The following is a 22,317-nucleotide window of genomic DNA, read 5'->3' on the forward strand; positions in this document are numbered from 1 at the left end:
TCCTCCCCCCCCCCCTTCGCTCTGCTAGCTTCAGCCCTCCCTGGAATTCGGTCTTCCCCCTCAAATGTTTTCAGCCAATGAAATCACAAGCGGATGAAAGTTTTACACATCAATGAAGCCAATACACGTACCAATTAAACTGTCACAACCGACAAATTACGTTACATTTTATCAGACTTTTACAAGTTACAATGGTACATTTTATCCAAGCTGACTTCTTTATCGCTAGTACGAGCAATTGAACATGTGATCAGTATGGACTTTTACTTTGCAGAGTACAAGTGATTACACGGCAATGTTCCTGAAATGTACACACTATACGTATCTGGGTGTGGAAGACATTCATAGAGAAATGTGGAAGACATTAAAGTATTCACAGTTGAATGGCGTTGTTTTTATTATTTCTGTCACCCACCTATGTTCGAGCATGACAGACTAAGGAATAAAAAAATTACTCTGTAGGGACAAACCTAAGAACTACTGTTTCTTGCAGTCGCTCAAGCGAAGTTCATTAGCAGTACATCAGAAACGTGCTTTTTATATCTTGCTGCATTTTGCAGGTGATTTGTAGTGCACACTTTCATACAGCACTGCAAACATTTTATGTAACGCGTGAATCGTCAGTTAGCCATTCGAATCTCTGTTTTTTTTATAAATTCAGAAATATCGGGAAACAGTTGTTTCCGACAATCTATTGAACTGTTATCGATAACTAATTTCACAACAGAATAAACAATGCGTAACACGCAATGCTAAGAAACGAATGAGGACTATGTTACATAATAATTCACCAGCCGACGTGAAAGTGCTTCTCGAAAGGGCTATATAGAGTATCTCTGCGTTGTTCAGATGTCATATTTGCAACTGCGCGTATTTCACGGCTTCGTATCGTATCAAATAGTTTTTACAAGAAACCGCTCGAAGTTTGTAAAGCTAAAACTGTTCACGGTGAGAGTGAACGTGATTTCTTTAGTAAACGTTGAGAGCTGAGCAGGATGGAGGGTAAAGTGGTTATAAATCAATTGCTCTCTAATAAACTGCTGCGCTGAAAACACTTTCAGGTTCTGTGTCAAGCAGATGGCTGGATTTAAATATGCGCTGCATTTTAAAATAATAAGTGATTGCAGAAAAAAAAACAGACCAATGATAATTGTGGTGGAAATCATCGAAGGTACTCTAAAGCTGCCTAGAAAAAACAATTTCAAGCACCAACATCCCTAACGCTATTATTGTACAATGACAGTTTTAGGCGATTCAAGAGAGCATGCGAATACACAATACGCTTTGGCCGGCAACTAGAATATGCGCAATCTGCATGGTGCCTAGTCAGAGCCCATTTATTAATAATTTTGAACGCGTGGAAAATCATGTTCATTGCGTTGTCTATCAGAGTACTAGCGTAACCAAGAAGTCTAGCCCCTCCCTTATACCATACTCCCTATTTGTGCCCCAATTCTCCGTACTCGCGAGAAATAAGCTCGTCTTTGTCATTTTAATAAGATATACTATCATCATTCCAATCTGCGTGCTCTTTTTATCTATCCGCACCATGCACATTTGTACGCTATAATGACTCCCTGCAAGTTCTGGTGCCTCGATCTCAGACAGTCACGTACGCAAACTGTTCGTTTTTTTGGAGCGTCACGTGACCGGAATCAGCTGCCCACCTAATCGATGAACACTGCAAACTGATTTAGAAATGTTTCAGCTAATGTAAATGTTGTCGTGAACAAATCATGTCCATTTTTTATCCTATTTATGCTTGAACTATAGCACAAAACAAGACAAACACAAAAGAGGGAAGAGAACGTCGATTCCCAAAATGTTTTAGTGATCATCATTGTCCCAGTTTATATCACGTTATCGGAACCAGGCAGGAAAAAAAAATTGCAAAGGATTTTTGTATCCGTAGGAAGGCCATGACCTTCACAAGTGAAACATCTCTCGCATTGAAGCGTAAGAAATTGAGTTTTTTTAATATACACTCAAGTAGCTCGGAGTGCGAGAAGGTAGTCGGTTTGTGGGCGTTCTCTTTTTTGTTGCCTTTTTTCCATCGGGCTTGTTATTTACCACGCAATAAACCCGCGTGCTTGTGAAGCTTACGCGGCACACATTCGCTTGTATTGCGTATATTTTATGCATTTGCTTTACTTTTCCTTGGTGCATTGCACATAAGCAAACTTCATGGGAAATTATTTTGTCATCTCCTACATGTATTTGCGTTGCTTAGGACTATATTTTCAACACGAACATTTCCAAACTTACCCACCTGTTTATACAACTCCAACGGTTGTATCCCTCCTGAAACGTTCCGTATATACGGAATTATGGGAATGCGCAGTACGTTCCTAGCATAACACAAAGCGGCCAAAAAACAACAAAGATTTTTGAAACCCACATGAAAATGTAAGAGTGAGTGCCTATCGAAAAATTTGACACCTGTTTTAAGTCCGTATGATCACTAGAACCGCTAAATCATTGTCCGTATGAATTCCGTATATACGGAGTATACGGAAATCATACGGAGCGTTATTTTGCTTAATATTGAAGATAAAAACACGAAAACTGTGTCAAACGTTCATATTGTGCGAACTCATATAATTCCTGTGTTTTTGGAAATAATATCCACATTCATTACGCTTGGGGGTGTAACACTCCGTATGAACTCCATATTCTCATAATTCCGTATATACGGAACTTTTCAGTAGGGATTATTACTGTACTTTCAAGTTCTTGCATTTTTCTAAACGCCCTTTACTCTATAATACGTTTTTACTTTGATGGTTTTGTCGAAATAAAGTATTTTTCTCGTAGAAATCATTATTTTAGTAATAAAACACATTTCATTCACGCCTAAGAAAAAGTTGCAGCCGTTAAACGCTAAATATTGCTCTTGTTGGGAGTTTTAAGTATATAACATGAAAGTAAAAAAAAGCGATTAATACCAAACATATTATACCAATAAACTATGTGTAAACAGGTTGTTTTTGTGATTCGAAAACAATCAAACTGGTTGTGTATATTAACTTGCTTGGCCCCTAAAATACACCGTAGTACAAATATTGGCTGCTGGAAGGACACTGACTGCTGAAAAGGGGAAACGTAACTGCTGATATGTAAAGCCCATCGAAAAGTCGAGCTCAATTAGTGATCTAGTTTAAAACTAGTGGAGTAGAGAACTTAAAATGATTTTAAATCTTTCTCAAAAATCTGACGAAAACATTATTTTCTTCTTGGTGGAATGGCTTGATGGGCGCAGTTGGACCTGAAACAAAATTTACAGCTGTGGGCTCTGGGTATTGGGAACAGCTCATACAAAAATACTACTGTTCTGTTTTGTACAACAAGAAACAGTGAATAGACGAATCTACTTTGAGACGCCCTAAACATGGGGTAAAATGCGCATCTACTCTGTGCGTGTACATGTTTTAAACAATAAAATAGAAAGGCTGTACATAATTGCTTTCCATTGAACTTCAGTGGCTGTCTAGTATTTTCTGGTTTGAGTATTCTAGCCAATCGATCAACAGCCCACTTGCCTGAATTTTTGTGCCGGTAATTATAAATCCTTCCCCCTAGAACTATACACTGCCAAGAACAAAAAACGCTTTAACCAAAGGACTTAATCACAATTTATAGAAAACATTTATTTATTTATCATTTATTATGAACGCTGCACATACGTTGTGTTCATCTGACAGAAAGTGCGTATTGTCTATAAAGTAGCGTTTAAAACCAGTGCTAAGGCGATGAGATGCAATTTGGCTTAAATAAATAACAAACTAATTGTGAGCTCTACTCTTACAAATACGAAGAACCGCGACTGAAATTTATGTACGAAAATAATTTGGTAGCACTTGATGTGAGAAATTGTTTTTTCCAAAGCCACACCGAAACACATTTCTACATCGGTCTGCGCGCTGTCAGAAACAGGTATATGGCACTGCTAAGGGCTTCTTGCTATCTACTTTGGAATATAAATAAAATGACGGTGTGTCTTAAGTGCAGTATTACTGTTCTTGACCTCATCGCCTGTGCACAAAACTAGGAAGCAAAATGAATGAAAAAAGTCATTTCACTGGATAACATCACCTTCCTCTTGAAAAAGGCACAGATATGTGCGTGCACTGTGCGAAAAAGAATTTGACTTGCTGGTATTGAACAAGGAAAAAAAACAACACCGTTGACTTTTACGGCTAAACTGAGAATAACACATGCAGATGGGTACAGACAAAGAATCGACTGTCACGGCAGTGAGACGGTGGAAAGCGAGTTTATGCGGGCTAAAACAGAGGCCGTTGTTAACGTACAGGGCACAGCAACAAGTACACCATACGGGGCGCTTTGTGATGACGAGCCACAAAACATCTACCAGACGAATTGAGAAAATACATTCTGAACTAAGACTAAGCACCAACGAAAACAGAAAAGAAATATACACTTGACGGACTCCGTTTGACTACGCAAGGTCCAGGCATCGCCAGACGTCGCCTGTCCTTGCGGAGCGGTAAAATGAGAGGCGTACAACGCACAACAGCTGGTATGAAATAACGACCACGAAGCACACCCATTCTGCTAGGGACTAAAGAAAGCTAAGTTGCCGATGTTTTCATGACTTCATGGCCCGATTCGCGTAAACAACGTTCGTGACCGTCCTAGCCGCTATATAGTTTTTTATCCCGCTCACTGGGAACTCGCTTGCATGCTTCGCCTGTGTCTGCTACCACTGTGTAAGGCTAAACAGTGAAAAAAAAAGTCATCCGGCAGGTGTATTCTTTCGATATTCTCGAGCAAAAAAGGAAGGTAATGAACCACAGCTAAGGTTATACGCACGCCCATATAAATCTAAAGGAAGTTAGGCTGATGCCAAACTGTTGGAATAAAATCTCCGATGGTTACGTCCCAGGAGACACGCATATCTGGTTTACGCGCTCCCAGTTTTCGAAACGGACAGCAAGTTGGGGAGGGTCAATGGCTGAGTGTCTGCACACCAGCCTTTACACGCATGCCCACATTTATTGAGGGAAAATTCGGCAGACCGAGTTACTGCAGCGGCTGGAGACGTTGACGCATTCTGGGGAGCAGAGAAAAATGCCCGAGGAATTGTTCGCTATCTTTAACGCACCAGTAATCCAGAATTTGGTATTTCAAAGCCCTGCTCTGACTGCCTCTTTCAGCTGAGCGTAATCACTTTTTTGTTCCTTAAGAGACAGCCTTCATCATGGCAGCTCAATGACACGACGGCAGGAGGACATGTTGAACAGCATTGGAAATGATGCTTTTATTCGGAATGAAATATGTATATAGATATAAGAAAGCGTGATGTGCATGTGCCAGTAGTAAGTAATAAAATAAACATACTGTATAGCCGAAACTAAACAAAGAAAGCGACAATAAACATACCAACAAGCCTTGACTCCGCTTTGGGCGTCATTTTGTGCTGCCAGATTGTTTTGAGAACGCGCATTAGCATATTTGGTCACGTATTGCGCTTGTGGGCTTTTATTTATATTAATGAAATTGTGGCTTCTATGAATTTCCTTATTGCTTAATTTTTCCAGTGTAGATGCGATTTGTTATTTTGTACTGAAATACCGCACCACTGTGCGGTATTTAAAATTACCTTTTGAAATTATATTTAAAATTACCTTTTGATACCATTTATTTTGCTATTTTAGTACCACTTTTGCGTTTATTGTCACACGGTTAATGAAGTGGGTGTCATAAATGTAGACCGCATTTTAGTTCCTCGGGGCAAGCACTGCAGATAGGGAGGCGTAATAGCGGCAAGTATTTTTATTTACGTTGCCTCCGGGTTGTAACTTTGCCGCCGCAATGTGAAACCCGCCTTTATATTTCAAAACGTCATGAAAACCTCATCAAGCTAAAGTGCTGCTTGAAACATGCAAGTAAAAACTTCACCGTTTTAGACCTCTCAATACGGATACCTAAAAAACAAATTGTTCATCCTAAGTGTGCACGCTTATACGAGAATCCAAGTTTAAGTAAGTATTCATAGCATCCTGAAACGATTTTTTTGAGCAGGAGATTTCCGACATCCGTTCAAGACGGGGGGTTTCAGTGGGAAGCCAATCTATCAGTCTCGTGCTCAGCGAGGCTAGTTGGCACCATTGAGCTGCGGCTAGAAGCAAGTAATATGATACATACGTGAAACGAACGAGTCAATTACATCTGAGTAATGTAATGTGCCAAACTTAGTATCTTACAGGACGAACAATCAGCAATGCGTTCAATGACGGTCGGCTCAGTGGCCTTCGAAACGGCCCTTGCTTCCATGTCACGGGAGACATAAGACAAATATTCAACGGCTTCTTTTGAAGGATTATCAGGCTAGGACAGTTTTGTGTGGACAAGAAGCGCAGCCAGGGGTTAGGCTGGGACTTTAGGTAGGCCGTCGCCATCTTGCCAGTGCGGCAGTCGCCGCCTCCAGTCACCGGTCAGCGATAACGGGTCGGCGAGTGGCTTTGCCGCAGACAGGCGTCGGCATGGGGCTCTGCTAGGCCACCACGGGAGCGAGTTGTGGAGGCGGAGATGGTGCCGTCGTTGGGCGGGTGTGATGTGACTATACAGGGAGGCATTCCCGGCGGACGAAGGAATGTTCGTACGGGCGCCGACTACAGCCCCTGAGCTCTCAGACGGCCGTGGCTGCCATGTTGCTTTCCCTGTGCTTCCGCGCACGGATCTCGGTCTGGATGTCCACGTCGGGGCGAAACAGCTCCTTGCACCGCTGCGAAACGAGGGCAACAAGTGTTAAAGACATTTCGTGGCTTGTGTCCAACTTGCCATTATTTGCTATTTCTCGCGAACACTTTCCAAACTCCTTTCGTGCTTTTCGCGCAAGTTTTAAAGTGCAACAGAAGGTACCCAGCTGGTGCTGGAAGTAGTGCAATTAGTACCAAGCTGTTGGTACCGTGACAAAATAACACGCGACAAAAGAGCACCGAGAATACCGCATGGCGTGAAAACAGCCCGCTAAGCCGCACAGCGACAAAGCAGCACGCGACAACGCTACACACCCGCTATAGGGTAACGGTTTATATAGACACTGAATCATGGCGGCCACGTCGTATTCAAGCAGTCAGCCCAAAAACGTACCGCTTCTGCTCAATGAATAGCCAGGGGAACTATCAAGAATTACTCTTGACTCTGGCAAGTGAGTGAGTGAAAACAGTTTATGCCGGTTGGGTAAAGTAAAGAGGGACTTCGTTGCAGGTGCGGAACGAGCCAGCGAGGACAGCCGTCCTGCATGGGATGATGCTGTCTTGATCTTTACCCAACTGGCCAAACTGCTTCCACTAGCTCACTAGCCAGAGCCACTATTAATAATTAACTGAAACTCAGGCAAGTGGGTGAGCAGCAGCGGTTCGGCCTGTTCGTTTAAAATCGAACAGACTACTCTGAAAGTGAACATTTCGACAGATCTGTCTGGTTGGGAAGTACTGGTTGGAGCCTAATTAAATCTCAGTTCAGACTACTCTGTATTGCAGGGGAGCAGTCTAACTTGATTTTTACTCAACCGACCAAGCCGCTTCCGCTCACTCACTTGCCAGAGTCACTGTCAATCATTGAGAGCGCACAGTTTCAAAATGTAAATAATTGGTCCTCAAGGCATTCTATAAAAGTCTGCTGTTTTGCCGGTGAGCTGTTCTGTCGCCGCCAAGCGATTACTTACTCGTCTTAGTACTCAACTTATCACGAGCTATTTTCGCACTTCCTGCACCATTCAAAAGTGCCCAAGAAGGACCCAGCTATACCGGGATTTTTAGCCCATGTCTATGCGCGTCTTCTATCCGAATATATTCTGACAAAAGACGCTGTGGGTATACCCACAGCGTGGGGTCAGGTGAGCGACACGGTGAGACACATGCTGCGGAAAAGCTGCGCCCTCTGCGGACATGAAGAGCCGACAGTGAAGCAATTGGGACCATATCTGTTTGATCCAGGAAAATGAAACTTGTGCCAATCCGATCCTTTTTGCGGGCCCAAGCCCGGTGCTAATTTTGGAAACGGTCTTGTCTTGTAGGGCCAGCATGCTCGTCTCTGTGCTTTGCGGCTGGCTATGGCCCCTACGGCGCGGATACATTAATAAAACTTGCTAATGAATATACACGTGTTAGAAGATGCTCAAAATAACTTTTCACTCGTTCATAATAACTTTCCGTGGGCTTGATGCTGCTGTAAATGGCTGCGGGCGCGGAGAAACAAGATAGATAGGGGAAGTTTCAGAGCACCTGTTTCAGTAACCTGTACAGATAGGTAAATTTGCACTCATTAGTTAGCATATATCAATGCATTGTGATTCCTGATATTTGTCAGCATCACCAAGTGGTCTTAATGTTGAGAACGAAAGATTGTACGGCTTTTACTTCACACTCATTTTTGCGGACAAACCACGGCCTGCCGTATCTGCAGTGAAAGCCCTTACAGCAGGTGCCGGCAACCTGCGCTATTTGGGGCCCTCAGCACGACGTCAGAACCCCCTCTCCTCTTGTCGCTTCCTACCTGAAGGCCGACATTGAAGTTTTGGCCTCAAATGGGGATTATGCAGGAACAAAGAAAGATCACTTCCAGTTGGGATTGCCCCACATCTTCACGCTTAGCCAGATAACGTCTTCCTTTCATGTCTGTGCACAGGTAAAAAAAAAGTGATCAAATTTCAAACTTCAACCGGAAAAAGGAGAAACGTTTCCCCCCACCCCTCCCGATGTGTTATCCGGCCCCCGCCGTGTCGGCTTTATGCAATTCGGCCCTCTACCTCAAAACGTTGCGATCGACCTCTGCCATACAGAATTTCTGTGCACGCCGGAGTCACGTCGCAGCCGCGACGTCATCGAGGCCCCAACCACTGACTCTCTGCTTTTATCCTGCTGCCGCGGTGTGTCACAACATGAGCTTCCTTTGACGCCATTCATGGTAGCGTAGGGGTAGGCAATTTCTTACTCCCGATTAGTCGTCAACACTTATTGAGCCTGTTTCTCAGTTCCCGGACCATTTTGAAGGTGGCACAAGTAGTATCACAAATGCCTATATAAAGTTTAGATAAGTATAGGTTTCCGTTTTTTACCCACCTCGAACGTCGGAAGCTCAAACCCACTCCCACGTTCTTGCAGGTACAGCAAGCACGCTGGTTTTTAAGAAGAATGTTATATTCACACGTTTGTGCACACAAAGTTTTGTAGCCGCAAAATTGGATAAGTAGACGTAACATTTTTTCACCTGCGTTTGGCCAATCGCAGTCGCACGCGGCCCGCAAGAAAGAAGTAAGCTGCCAAGACGTTCAGGTTTAAAAAACACCTGGGATGTACTCTCGCCGTCTAAGTTCGAGCGCATGCGGACGTTTGCATGAATGAAGCAGCAAAACAAAAAGCAGGGGCGAATTAAAAAAAAAAGTGTGGTTGATTCCTCTGCCATAGGAATCGGTAATATACAAAAGTGAAATGTGCAGTGAAATCTGCAGCTGAGCATGATTTCCGGGTCAGCGGCTGTCTTGTGGGCGTGCTTGGTGAGCGCGACGTCCTGCTGGCGGGTCGCTTCGGGAAAGGTGTACTGGCGTCATTTCCGTGACGGATATGACATCAGTGAAACCTTGGTGTATCCCGGCATAAAACAATTTCGTGTTAAAAATATAAAACCCGAAAATTAACAACCCTAAGTATAACGTACTAAGGGTTCTAAAGGTTGCTTCCCTGCAAGAAGACCCTGTATGCAGGGGTGCACCCTCTACAGGCCACTTGCTTCGTTGTACTGGCGTCACTTCTGTGATGGATATGACGTCACTGAAATGTTTGTGTATCCGGGAATAAAATACTTTCGTGTTAAAATTGTCGGGGCGCTTAAGTCTGCTTGCGTGCTATGAAGGCGAAAAGCGGGCGATACTTAACAGCGACATTTTTACTGCTCTCTTCGCCTTAGCTGCTTCGCCTTCTGGTGCGAATTATTTAGACAAGTTTTGCTGCGACACCTTCTTGGCGTCTTGAGATTTCGTTTCTCCATCTTTTGGTGAGAACACTCCCACAGGGCCACCGATGACACACGCCGCAGCTCCCCCCAAAATCGCAATTCTGCGCGGCTGGGGTGGGCATGTCATGGTCAGAAGTCGTCACGTTTACTTGTCATGGGGACCACACTTGTCTGAGTTTCCTAGTACCACTGGCAACGCGCGGAGGTAGCACGGTGGTAACGCATTGACCCCTGCTCTAGACCTACTTTAATTTCAATACACACTCAATTAGGTTTTTACTCTTCTCAGCGGCGGCAACTTTCTGTACCGGTCAACCACTACAGTAACGACGACGGTTCTTCGCACAAATTGGCAGTGAAGGATTCCGCCCTGATACCAACGAGAGCGTTGATACCATGCCGTACAGGTATAGAGTACAACATAGTATTAAAAAGTAGCAAGTAGAGACGAGTCGAAGCTGATTTGATTACGTGAACTCTGATATATCTAGATATGATTGTCTGATATATTGAAATTTAATGGTAGCGTAAAGCCCCTCTTATCACGTAGTTATACGATACGTAGGAAACAATTAGAATAGTACTAAGATTAAGAATCTCCGAGCTTACGAAATCCGTGAACAAGGCAATGCTAAATCCGATCGTTAAGTTCCGAGTGTAGTCGTTTCAGAGCATCGCTGTCACTGTACACGTCAGTTTTCTGCCGGTATGCCAATTATTGCGCTCGTAACAAAAGTGGATTCGCTAGTTCTACGTACACAACCCGTTGACAGTCGCACATCTGCTGTTGAAAGCCACTGCGAACTGCCTTCGGAGAAATGTGCAGATAAAATATGGAGGCTGCAGCCTGCACCACCAAGATCAAGGTCGTAAAAAGGCAATCGACTACCTGGTGCGAAAAGTAGTAGTAAAAGCATGCCCGCTCTTCAATTCAAAATTATCTCAGAGAGAAAAAGAAAATGAGAAAGCGAGAAAAAATATACCGATAGAGAGATATGGGCATGCCATGGCACCGCGCAGACGTAAATGTAACCCTGGTCACGGCACCTCTACGAAGAGAAAGAAGGCTTTGTTGCTGCAGACGCAGATGATGACTTTTTGCAGACTAACCTGGCCTGACTACTTCACCCCGACCAGCTCGTACTGGTTGACAGAGCGGTTGCCGCCGAGACGACGCATAGATACCCGTGAAAATGGCACCATTACCGAAGGAAAATCGTCGTTTGGAATAAAGAAATGCTCCATCCGTCCCTCTCTCTCAATTTCTGACAAAAACTCCAAGCTTTGAATCAACTTCGGAGATTGTAGATGGCCTGTAAAACATCTTCTCCAAATATTTCTCGCGCCACCTCACTCAGTAAATGATTCTACACCCACTACCACCAACTCATAAGACGTCGTTTGTCGTTTTTGATTAGCTTAAAGACACATAGCCCAAAGACGTGTGGGTGAATCACTGAACTGGTTATTGCCCAGCACAACATTCTATGAAAGACAACAATTTAGAATGTCACATGCGACATTCACATTCCAACGCTTCTCCGAAGTTCACCCAGTGGTTGGCCCTGCCGGACGATCATACTAATTCATAATGATTAACCAGCGCAAACTAAACGGGACCAAGGAGGAGTACGTGCACAAGCGCTCGTGTTGTATACTCCTCTCTCGTCCCTTTTAGTTTGCGCTGGTTAATCATTATGAATGTATACCAACTAGCCCAGTTTTCGACCTTGATCATACTCATTGCAGGATTTCTGTCAGATTCTCCTAGATTTGTTTGCATTGGCAACTCATTTCGTCCATTCCGTCTGAACATTTCGAAAAACAAAAATACACAATTTCTTGCATTCACCAGAAAAAATTGTGTCCGGGTTTTCAACAACCATGGCCCTCTCTGCTACATGATGATTTCCCTTATTCGCACGCCGACGAATCACCCACGTTCCTCAACCGGAACAGCTTTACCGTTAGACAGACCACTTGACCAGCATCCTTAACACTGACATAATTATAACCTTTTCTTTTGGTGGCAGCATGCCCTGTGGCAGAGGAAAGCTTTAGAACTGCCCGTGACACTGCGTATGAAGACCTGCAAGAAATCGCTTACGCTCTTGAATATCCTCTGGGATCTGCTTTACGACAACGCGCACGAATGACCACTTAGTGGGATAACCGACTCAAGCACCGCAGTGACGACGCCCATTGCGTAACTTAATTTTAAAAATGTGATCCGGGCTCTGACATTACGCGCTGCAAGCAACATTTTGCACCTTTGGCGCTTGGCGATTTTACAGCGCAGATAGACTTTTTGAGTAAAGTGGTATGTCTGGCATTGTTATTCGTCACCTTTACTGCACTGCGACGAAGTGAATGGTCACCCTATAGCGTCGGGACGAAGGAGACGTCGGCCATTTTTATGAGTGCATATTAAGAGCAAATGTTCGAATACAAATATTCTGAACCCTCCTCAACACTAAATATTGAAAAGTTGCTCTAAATTTGTCTTTAAAAATGATAGATTTCCGCAGTTCCTGTCAAAAGGAAGTGGCAAGTGCCAAAGTGGCAGTTAGATTTACGCAGATTGAGGGTGGGTGTTACAGGAACACTTTTCGCGTGGAACACTTTTCGCGTGAATCAAGCAGACAAAACATAAAAAGAGAACGGAATCAGTCCTGTTCTAAAATATTCTGAAAAATACACTTTTTAAGCTCATTTAGGACATGTAGGAGTGTGATGTTTCGCATGCCCATGTATTATATTATATATCATGAATTTCCCAACTCGCAAATCGTTTAATGCTCAGACAAACTCTCAGCCACCAAGTCAGTATGCTTCACGCGGGCGGCTATATAGTCGAAGTAAACTCGCACGAAGTACACGTGCATGAAGTAAACTTCATGCGAATAGGGAGATATCACGTGCTATGTCTGCACATTAGTCCCAGCTCCATCGGTGGCTCGAGGGACAGACACACCTATGCTTTCACACCCCTTAGGGCTTACACCTTACACCATTGGCATGCTTTTCTTCCAGTCTTCGCTTGCTATTTTGTTTGAACAAAAAAGTTCAAAGCAATTTTTCCAGAAATTCGTTTCTTTATGTTTTTGGAACACGTACTACGTCATACGGCAGAGAATACCACTTTCTATTTGAAGTAAGATGTCCACTCGGCTGTTGAATTTATAAATGCTTCATTAATAATGAATGTTCTGGGAAAAAAAGGCCTTTTATAGGTCGACATTCGTACTAAGTGTCGTGACGATCTATGGTAGCTGGCTGTAAACTCTTGCCGCTTCAGGATTGGTGACTGCCTTGGAAGGCTGGCTATCCAATATTCAAGCAGTGCAAAAGGTTGGCACAGTGTCCATACACTTGGCCTCTGTACCTTCTTGCCCTATGATTACTTCCACGGGAAAGTAGGAACTCCTGATGATAGTTTCATAATAAACGTAGTGGGGATTGTCCATGCAGTCGAAGGAACCCCTATGTCGCAGTTAAATGGTGTGGTAAAAGCTCTTACCGTGCGCAGGTCCCCAGGCGTGACGATGAACTTGTAGATGGCGTAGCCAGGGATGCAGAGCATGGTGGATAGAGCAAGGAACCAGCCGATGAGCTGGCCCCACCACGGGTAGACGTAGTCGATGTATTTTAGAGGCCGGTACTGAACCAGGCTGAACACGAACACGCCCTGTGCGGAGAAGTAACATTCTTTGCGTGGTCGCCCCCTTCTTTTTGCACTGGAAGGCGAATTGAAATGTCGTGAGATGAGGAGAAAAAAGAGATACGTTCACACTGCAAACGTCAGAGTTCTTTGGTATACCTAATCTCAAAAGAAGACAAAGTAGGTTCTTACAAGGACGTCGGCGTCCATCGCGTAAGTTTTAGGGGGGGCCTTGACTTCCGTAAAAACAGTTTTTAAACTCACGCCATCCACGCTTCCCCAGCAACACGTTACATAAGGTGGGAGCAAGCGGCCTCTCGAAATGTCCAGCTTCTGTAGGGATGAGGTGGACGTGCAAGGTCACTGACTGTACTCAATCTCTTAAAAAATGCATGGGGCGGAAATTAGTTTGGGAGCTGCCAAAATTATGCGAAGTATTTGCTTGTAGTCACCTGATGTCGGTTGTCATGTGCTTTCTCGTTCAGTGAGATGGCGAGAAACACCGCCGATGAGTTGCGAGGGTTGAGAAACGGGGTGACGACGCCAAAATGTTAACTAGAGTTAACGACGACGAAATGGCTGTTGATAGCAATGTTCACGAATTGTTAGATACGTGCCTAGGAACTTGGTGTTAATGAATAAACAGAGAAATTAAAACGCCGCCGCTTATCTTTCGCTCTGTTATGGTTTGTAGAAGCCGCGACTCTTGGCGCCTCCGACAGCTATTTCTTTCGCTGTCTCGACGCTTATGCGTCTTCGTTCTCTGTTAGTGACTGGTTGCGGTCGTCTTGGCGCCATTGCAATAGCAATAGCCCGGGCGGAGGCACAAGGTCAGGGGGAATGACATGCGCAGGAATGCAGCGGGCGGCTGCACCCCACTTCGCCACGGAATCACTCCCAGGTGCGCGAACTTCTGCGAACTGCGGCGCAAACTGTACTGACTGCAGAACTGCATGTGTTCCTGTGATTAGAGAAACAGCTCAAGTGCAGGAGGGCGCAACTTCGCAATCATGGTTGCTATAACACTGTGGCTGCAGCGTTGCTCTGGTATGATTGCTGGGGGATCCAGCGGTGCTACGGTTGCGAAGGGTGATATACAGGGAGCAAATTTGCAGCCTTGAAACCAAACTGGTAGAATGATAGGTTAGATGGCTGTATTCAATCCAAACCACTCAAATTATACGCTAAGTATTATACGCCAAGCTACACAGCTTCGATGCCTGCTGATACAAAGACTATCAGTCACTTCACTGTGTCCTGGAGAAAAATAGAAAGAAAGCAACCGGAAGCTTATGTGCAGTACGCCCATTGCATCCACAGTATTTCAAAAATTATCAAAATTTTCTAGTTGTGATCTATTTGCCTCCTTGTCTTCTCTTTTTCATAAACGCTTTCCTCAAAATGAAGCCCTCCAAACTCCACTGTAACCTCCTAGTCCTCTTCAACGATGAACACTGTACGTATGAACATCACTGAGTATGCAGGGACACCCTTGTCCACATTCGGAATAATTTTTTTCGTAGACTTTCATTCTCCCTGCTCTCTTCCTCACAACAATTTGATTATTAGTATTCCATTAGTATTCGCTCTGTGTCTCCATTAATTTTCACCCCATAACATGCTCTTAGGGGTACCCAACACATTCAAAAATGTTTTTGGTGAATAGCGGCTTGAGCAGTTATCATGCAGTAGAAAGGCGACATGATGCTGCCCCTCATACTACTGGATAACGCGCCTCTTGAGGGAGAGAAATCATGATCGTGCGCCTTCTGGGGGACAACGGCATGCCATCCCACTATACACATTCCTATCTGTCTTTAATAATGAGCGTGACAGTGCTTCCACGCGTCGTTCGTTTCCCACCATAACAAAGACTGTGATGACCCACCACTGTGTTCCACCGTAATCTGGACCTTGAAACCGGCGTTTATTCAATGTGCTCGAGTTGGCGATGCGGGCTCAACCTACCAGCATTGACCAGGAAGTCATGACGATGACCCTGAATATACGTCGTGTCGTGTATGCTGTTACGAGGAGGGTGTATTAGCGATATTCGTACAGCGAGAATCATGGCACCGCGCAAGATGAACGCGTGGCAAAGCGCGTGAAAGAGCGGGGATAGTGAGTGATGATGAAGATGGTGATGATCATGGCGTATTGTGCCAGATTGTTTACCTCTAGCAGAGGGCTCTTTTAGTAGGGAGTACAAGCGTACCGAGTAACACGACTCTATATATATATATATATATGTACTCGAACCCTAACTGTGATCGAGTCTTTGCGGTTTTAACCAGCAGGCCATGACGGAGTTGCAAGGAGCGGGATAAGCATGTGAGGCAGTGACTTCTTTACACAAAGAAGAGCGCAAGAACAATTATTTTGCGTCATGTTAGTGTCAAAATTCAGCGGTTGCACAATGGCAACTTACGAAACAGACGCAGGGGGTGAGGAACACCCAGCAGATCTTCCACCACATGCAGGGACGGTAGCCGATCATATCTTCAAGGTTGTCGTAGTAGCGGGATGCACCTGAGGGCAGCAATCGGAAGTCACGCCATCAGAAATGACAGGTCAACATTCATTTTTCAGCACTGACAGGGGACCAACCAAAACGACCACCACTCGGCGCTCCGCCTGGTACCGGAGTAATGCGTCCAGCAGTGCGCAGCGATATCACACAAAAAGATTTGCTTTGAAGTTCGAAGATGCGCATTGATTCTCTAACTGGCAAAAATGTACAGTTTAGGCTGAGAGATTGTAATTGGGCGTCCTGCTTGAGTAAGTCTGTCCGGTCTTGAAATCTTGTTTTGTCGTGCTCTGGGTGACGTTTCTCGCTTTCTAGTTTTGAGTCCATGCGTTAACTTGTTACTATCACCGCGAGGAGCTGGCATTTCTGACTGCTTGCAAGCTTTCTGACTGTAAGCAAATTCAGTGACAGTTAGTCCTTCATTTTTATACAGGTCGGGTGGACAGGTCGAAGATGTACTTTAATTGAAACAATAACGGGACAGGTTTTTAGATGGCATTAACAACTAGGTCAAAGGTTCTTGTTTATATGGAGTGTTTGTATACCCTAAGGCATGTATACCAGTAAGAACCGGGAAATCGGGTGTTAAGTAACTGGACGCATTAATTGAATGTTCGGGGTATGACGTGCAATATAAACTTCATTGCAGCTACGAGCATCAAAGTTGGGGGGTCATGAAAAAAGAAAATTTCCCGTACTTGTAATGCATTTCAGTCTCGTGCCAACACATGCTTAAGGTTTCAACATCCCTGGGGTAAAGAGTAGCCATCGCCCAAAATCAAATCCGTGAACTATTGTCCAGCAATAGAAGGCTTTATTCAGTGATCCTTGAGCTCCCGTGATGAAGCGTTCGCAGTTGTATTAAAATTGCGGAAGATGTGCGCCATTACAATTGCGTCTGAACTAGAAGCGACAGCGGCGTCAAATTTATAATAAAGACACACTCTCGTAGCGCGCGAGCAAACTGCTTTTCTTACAGAATTAGCTGTACGGAAAATGTAGGGGGTTCTTTGCGTCCGTCCCAGTATCATCAGCATCGAGGCTGGCATTTAGAAGGTGCTGCCTAGCAAGTACAGCTATGCTGTAGTAAAGTTCGAAGGCAGATCACAAAGAGTTTGTATTGAGAGTTCATTCAGCTGATGTTCCATCAAACAAAATTTGCTGCGGACAAGTAACTGAAACGGCCCATGTATGTATCAAAGGGCTTATTTGATTGGCAAAGGCTTTCTCACTTACCGTAGGACCACGCTATGGAGACAACCTCGAAGAAAATGAGGAAAAGCAGCGCGAAGCCACTGGCTGCGTAGTATTCAAACAGCTGGAACACATACATTCCACCCTGCGAAAAAAGTTTAAGCTGTCAGAGCTTGGAACGAGTAATGACAATGCCAAAATAATACAAATACAGTAGACTCGCAAGAATTCAAACTGGAATAATTCGAACTTTCGGGTAATTCAAACAAACTTCATAATTTTGTTTGGATCACTATGTTTTCAATGTATTTTTAAGCCATCTAATTCAAAACTGCTTCATAGCCTAAATTCGGGTACATTTTACTTTTTGCTTGTCTCTGCTGGAAAATATCTGCTGCATTTGCAGCTTCCAGCCTTAGGTTTGTATCGTTATGTGAGAAAACGCTCGCATAAAACTCTCGCAGTCAACTGGCTGCCTTTACCGGCATCCAAACCGGCATCCCTGAACTTTGTTTTCAACTTTCATGCAAAGACAAGTCACTCATTCATTTATGAGATTTATCAAAGTGTGAATAACACTTCAGGATTGTTTCTGAATTGTATTATTAGATATATGTGAACGTTTTATTGCAACATAAGTATGTTGCTTATATTTATGAAAACTTATTTATAAAAACTTCTATTTAAAAAGTCATATTTAAAAAGTCATATAAAAACTCCTAAAAAAGTCATATTTATGAAAACTTCTAATAATTAAAACTTCAGATATTTCAAACCAAATCTTAGGGCCCCTTCGAGTTTGAATTGTCGCTGTTTACCATATATTAACAATTGTCATCATGCTGTAAAACGCACACGGAACTTTGGAATGCACCAATTTTGTGAAAGGCATGCCAGCGAAGCGAAAAATTTCGAGAATGTGAAACATGCCCATCAAAATTTCTGTATGAGTACCGCTCGCTCTACACGATTGTCTTTTCGACAACAAAAGTTAGGTCATTTGTTTCGTGGACACCATAATTACAAGAAAAATTGACTCTTGTACTCGCATCACCGATGTGTCTGTGTGTGTGTGTGTGTGGGCGTGCGTGTGTGTGTGTGTGTGTGGGCGTGCGTGTGTGTGTGTATGTGTGTGTGTGTGTGTGTGTGTGTGTGTGTGTGTGTGTGGCAGATGTCCTATTTATCATTGCAAGCTCCCTACTCAATACTTTTGTTACACTGTGAAGTTGCCGAACGCATGGTCACGGCAATCATGCATTATTTTTATTCGCACGCAAGTTTTACTAAATGTGTGATACTCCTAAGCTGGAGCTATGTAGCAAATAAGGCGCTAAAAAGACGAGGATTGAGGTAGGCCCGAACAACATATAAAGGCGCCGAAACCGTTTTGGCGCCTGTATATGTCGCTCGTGCTACCTCAGTTATCACCTTTTAAGCGTCCTGCTCTTATTACCGCAGAAAGGAATCAACTAGCTCAACAAGTTGTGGTAAACAATATAACACCTTTGTTTTGTTACCATTTGGCACAGTTCTATAATCAGTATCTTATAGGTTTGAGAGAAGTGTTCCGCATCTTCCCTGCAGGAACAGATGCTGTAAATGTGAGCCGTCTAGCATCGTCAAGCGGGTCTGAAACACGTTTTCCCTACAGGGATGCTGGCAGGAAGTTCTAAAATGTGTTGTGCTCTGTTCTTGTAAAGCTCAGTTTTAACTGTTTCGCTTGACACCGCAATGAACATACACACAACGATAGCAGGGTTTATGTTTTCGGGGCACTGCATCAATTGTTCAGCTGTTGAAAAGTTGTGTGTGATTTTTGTAATGATACAAAATTTATGAATTTCAGAAAAATGGAATGACCGTGCACGCTTCCATATTTCGCTGTTTCGAAATGGCCTATGTTTATATGTTATCGCAAAGTAATTAAACGATATGTCAAAAGGATATTTCTGACTTCGAAACTTTTTATTAGGTGCCTGATAACAATCGGTATCTGACACTTACCACCGGCAACATTAAAAACTTACAACGGAGCTTTCTTTTTTCCTTTTTCACAAGCACAGAAAGTGGTGTCTGCGCTACCACGGATTGCGCCGTAGTTCGTTTATGTCGAGTGAGGAGAGGTGTAAGTGTGCTAATAAGATTTGAAACGTGGCATGTGCCCAAACATTTATTTCACGGCAGAATCGTAAGTCATTTGAGCATTCTGGTTGCGTCTCACTATGAAATATAGAGAATTTTATGGGAGGCGTTTCGCCCCGTAAAACGGTCGTAACCTACACGCTTAACAATTAGAAGGATTAGTTACCAATTCCACATTTCATTTCTTTTATGACGGCAGATTGGAAAACAAGTAATATGACACCGCAGTTTCATCCGTGAAGCTGCGCTTGTTTTGACAAAAAATTATCCGTGATGCTTGAAGTGATACTTTCGCTTTGTCCCACTTTCTTGGCTTGCCACTCTGATTGCCCCTCCACCCAAGGCAACACTTTGGAATGTATCGATATCTTGCAATTTGGGCGTCAGAATATCTTGCAATTTGGGCGTCAGAATGCCTTACAGTACAGTTCATACCATTGTCTTCATGTCAAAAGATTATCACCATAGTTTCTTTTGAACTGGCATTATTCTGACCGTACTGCGTGAATGTAGGGGACAGCTCACTGTCATTCCCTTTTCTATTTGTTTAGGGCGATGGCACTGGCTAAGGAATTTGCGAAACCCTACTCTGCATACTAACCTTAGCAGTAAATATTTCTGCACCGTGGCCGTTTCAAAAACGTGCACTTTGCGCCTATTTGCGTAAAATGGACGGAAATCTTCATTCCTTTTGTCCGTGGAGCCATAGAGATGGTTGATTATTTTCGAAGTTGAAAAAGTCGAAGAGTTCGCCTATTACTGACAGCCAATATGCAGCAGTGCCAACAGCGTGAAATTGAGTAAGCCCGTGGCTCCGATCATAGCAAAAATTCTGGCAAAGCACGTGGCGCTTGCTTGGCGCGATGCATGAGTTTCAGCTCTCCCTTGCGCACCCATGGCTTGTAATGTTGAACACTGCCAATGAGAGTTCTGATGAACAAGCGCAAATATTAGTGTGAAAGAGTGCAACTGCAGGCTACATGGTGCAATGACACTGTCAAATGAAGAATAAGCATTAGAGTTCTCCGTTGACATCGCGAGTACAGTGTTGACAGCTCAGCTGTCAGTTACACCACGTGGGTCAAGGGCATTGTCGCACGAGTGAGATTTTGTTTATGCCCGAGATAAATCGGGCGCGAAAAGAACAGCACTCATCACCATTCGCTGCCCTTACGTTTCTGTGGTAGTTCATAAAAATTGCATAATGAATCCAGTTGTGAACTGCCCCATATAAGCTCACCAGAGACGTTCGTTTGTTACCTGAGTGACGAAGCTGAGTCCGATGAGGTAGGAGACGAGGCAGACGACGGCAATAAAGAGCTCTTTGTGCGGCCGTAACAGTCGAGGCCATTCGTCCACCACGGCCGTGATGAAGCCTTCAAGTGTGCAGAACTGTGCGGGAAGGGTGCACCAAAGCAACGTCACCATTTAGGTGCGCTTATACCTTACCAGTAAATCTTTGTAATTGTGCGCATATCTGAATGATTCTCACATGCGCGCGTTTTTTTTCCTGATTTTGTTTCTGCGTGCAATATACCGCAGTAAAGACTAATGAAGGTAAGAAACGTTTTGTTAAAAAGGACGTAAGATGTCTTCCAGCAGTAAAGAAGTTGTGTGGTTAATTCATCTGTCGGAGCACTTAGTAATCTTATAACATGTACAAGCTGATGACGCGCGCGCACACAAACACGCAACCACCCACAAAGCCTGTGTGTCGATTTAACTTTGTCCGATTGTTTCACGTGCGCGTGCGAGATCGTACCCACACCTCGTGGTGTGCGAATGTGGGGTCTCAGTTCCGATGTCTTCTAGTTACACGCTCTTTGTATCAGTGGGATCACGGAAACACTCTTCACACTCCTAATGTAAAATTTCTTTTACACTCCCCAGCACACCTCATTTAGTCTATGCTACTGGTATCCTCCTTTGAGGATACCAGTTTGGCGATTTCGATTTTTGGCAGTGGGTACCTGCAGCCCTACTTGTGGGTTTCCGTTGGAATTAATGCGACGGAAAAGTACACGTGGGGTCATGATGTGATTACGCCGTGTTCTTCAACCATTGGCTGAGCTTTGGGACGAATCTGCCCACATGCGCAGTTTTGTCAAGATGTGCAACGTCGCAATTCGGAGTAGCACGATCTCATTAGAAGCCCTTCATAACGTGACAGAAAAATTTCTACTGGAACAATGGGGATTGCCTAATGATAAGCGAATTTGTTAGCTTAAGAATTGGCGTATGATACGCAGTGTACCTGGCTGTCGAGTCCAAGCATGACAATCATGAGGAAGAACAGCACCGCCCAGAGAGGAGAGATTGGCAGCTGAAGCACGGCCGAAGGGTACGCCAAGAACGCAAGCCCTGGACCTGCCACACACACACAAGGAAACTTAGTTGAACATGGCAGCATTTGCAAAAAAGAGTGGTAAAAATTAACAGGTTAGGGCAGTTGCGTCTTGTTTTCTAGCGACACGTAAACACACTTCTTTGAAAAAGACAAATCCTATGATATAATTAAAAATTTAATATTTCCGGTTTGTTACGTAATATTCCTTGCTGTAATTCTATCAGACACATGGCACCTTGGCCTGGCGGGGCTTGCGAAAGGTTTTTTAGAAGGGTAGATGTGAAAGGTCAGTATTTTTTATAACAGAGGCGGACATATGGGAGTAAATGGGCTCCTGCTTCCCTTTTGCGTTTGCGTGTTACGCCTTCAATCATTATGACTTAAAAATGTAGTTTGTTTTTGTCGAACCCTAATTTTAGATTTGTTTTGGAGCTGTTTGCCTTTAATGTGACGTAGGCCTACAGA

The 22,317-nt window shown here is 43.9% G+C and overlaps 1 protein-coding gene across 1 annotated transcript in view; it reads right to left on the minus strand.

The window, feature by feature from the left end:
• Window positions 1–372: 372 nt before the first annotated feature.
• Window positions 373–22,317, minus strand: part of Gat (sodium- and chloride-dependent GABA transporter) — a 266,545-nt gene continuing 244,600 nt past the window's right edge. Inside the window, exons 7-12 of the mRNA XM_077688884.1 lie at window positions 21,760–21,872; window positions 20,766–20,897; window positions 17,406–17,508; window positions 16,071–16,171; window positions 13,502–13,669; window positions 373–6,748 (exon numbers count right to left, since the gene is read on the minus strand). Coding sequence (XP_077545010.1) covers window positions 6,653–6,748; window positions 13,502–13,669; window positions 16,071–16,171; window positions 17,406–17,508; window positions 20,766–20,897; window positions 21,760–21,872 — 713 coding nt within the window. The 3' untranslated portion in view covers window positions 373–6,652. The remainder of the gene's footprint in view (window positions 6,749–13,501; window positions 13,670–16,070; window positions 16,172–17,405; window positions 17,509–20,765; window positions 20,898–21,759; window positions 21,873–22,317) is intronic.

This window comes from Haemaphysalis longicornis, unplaced genomic scaffold, assembly GCF_048455015.1.
Source record: "Haemaphysalis longicornis isolate Haplotype H1 unplaced genomic scaffold, Haemaphysalis longicornis Haplotype H1 scaffold_10, whole genome shotgun sequence".
Lineage (NCBI taxonomy): Eukaryota > Metazoa > Arthropoda > Arachnida > Ixodida > Ixodidae > Haemaphysalis > Haemaphysalis longicornis.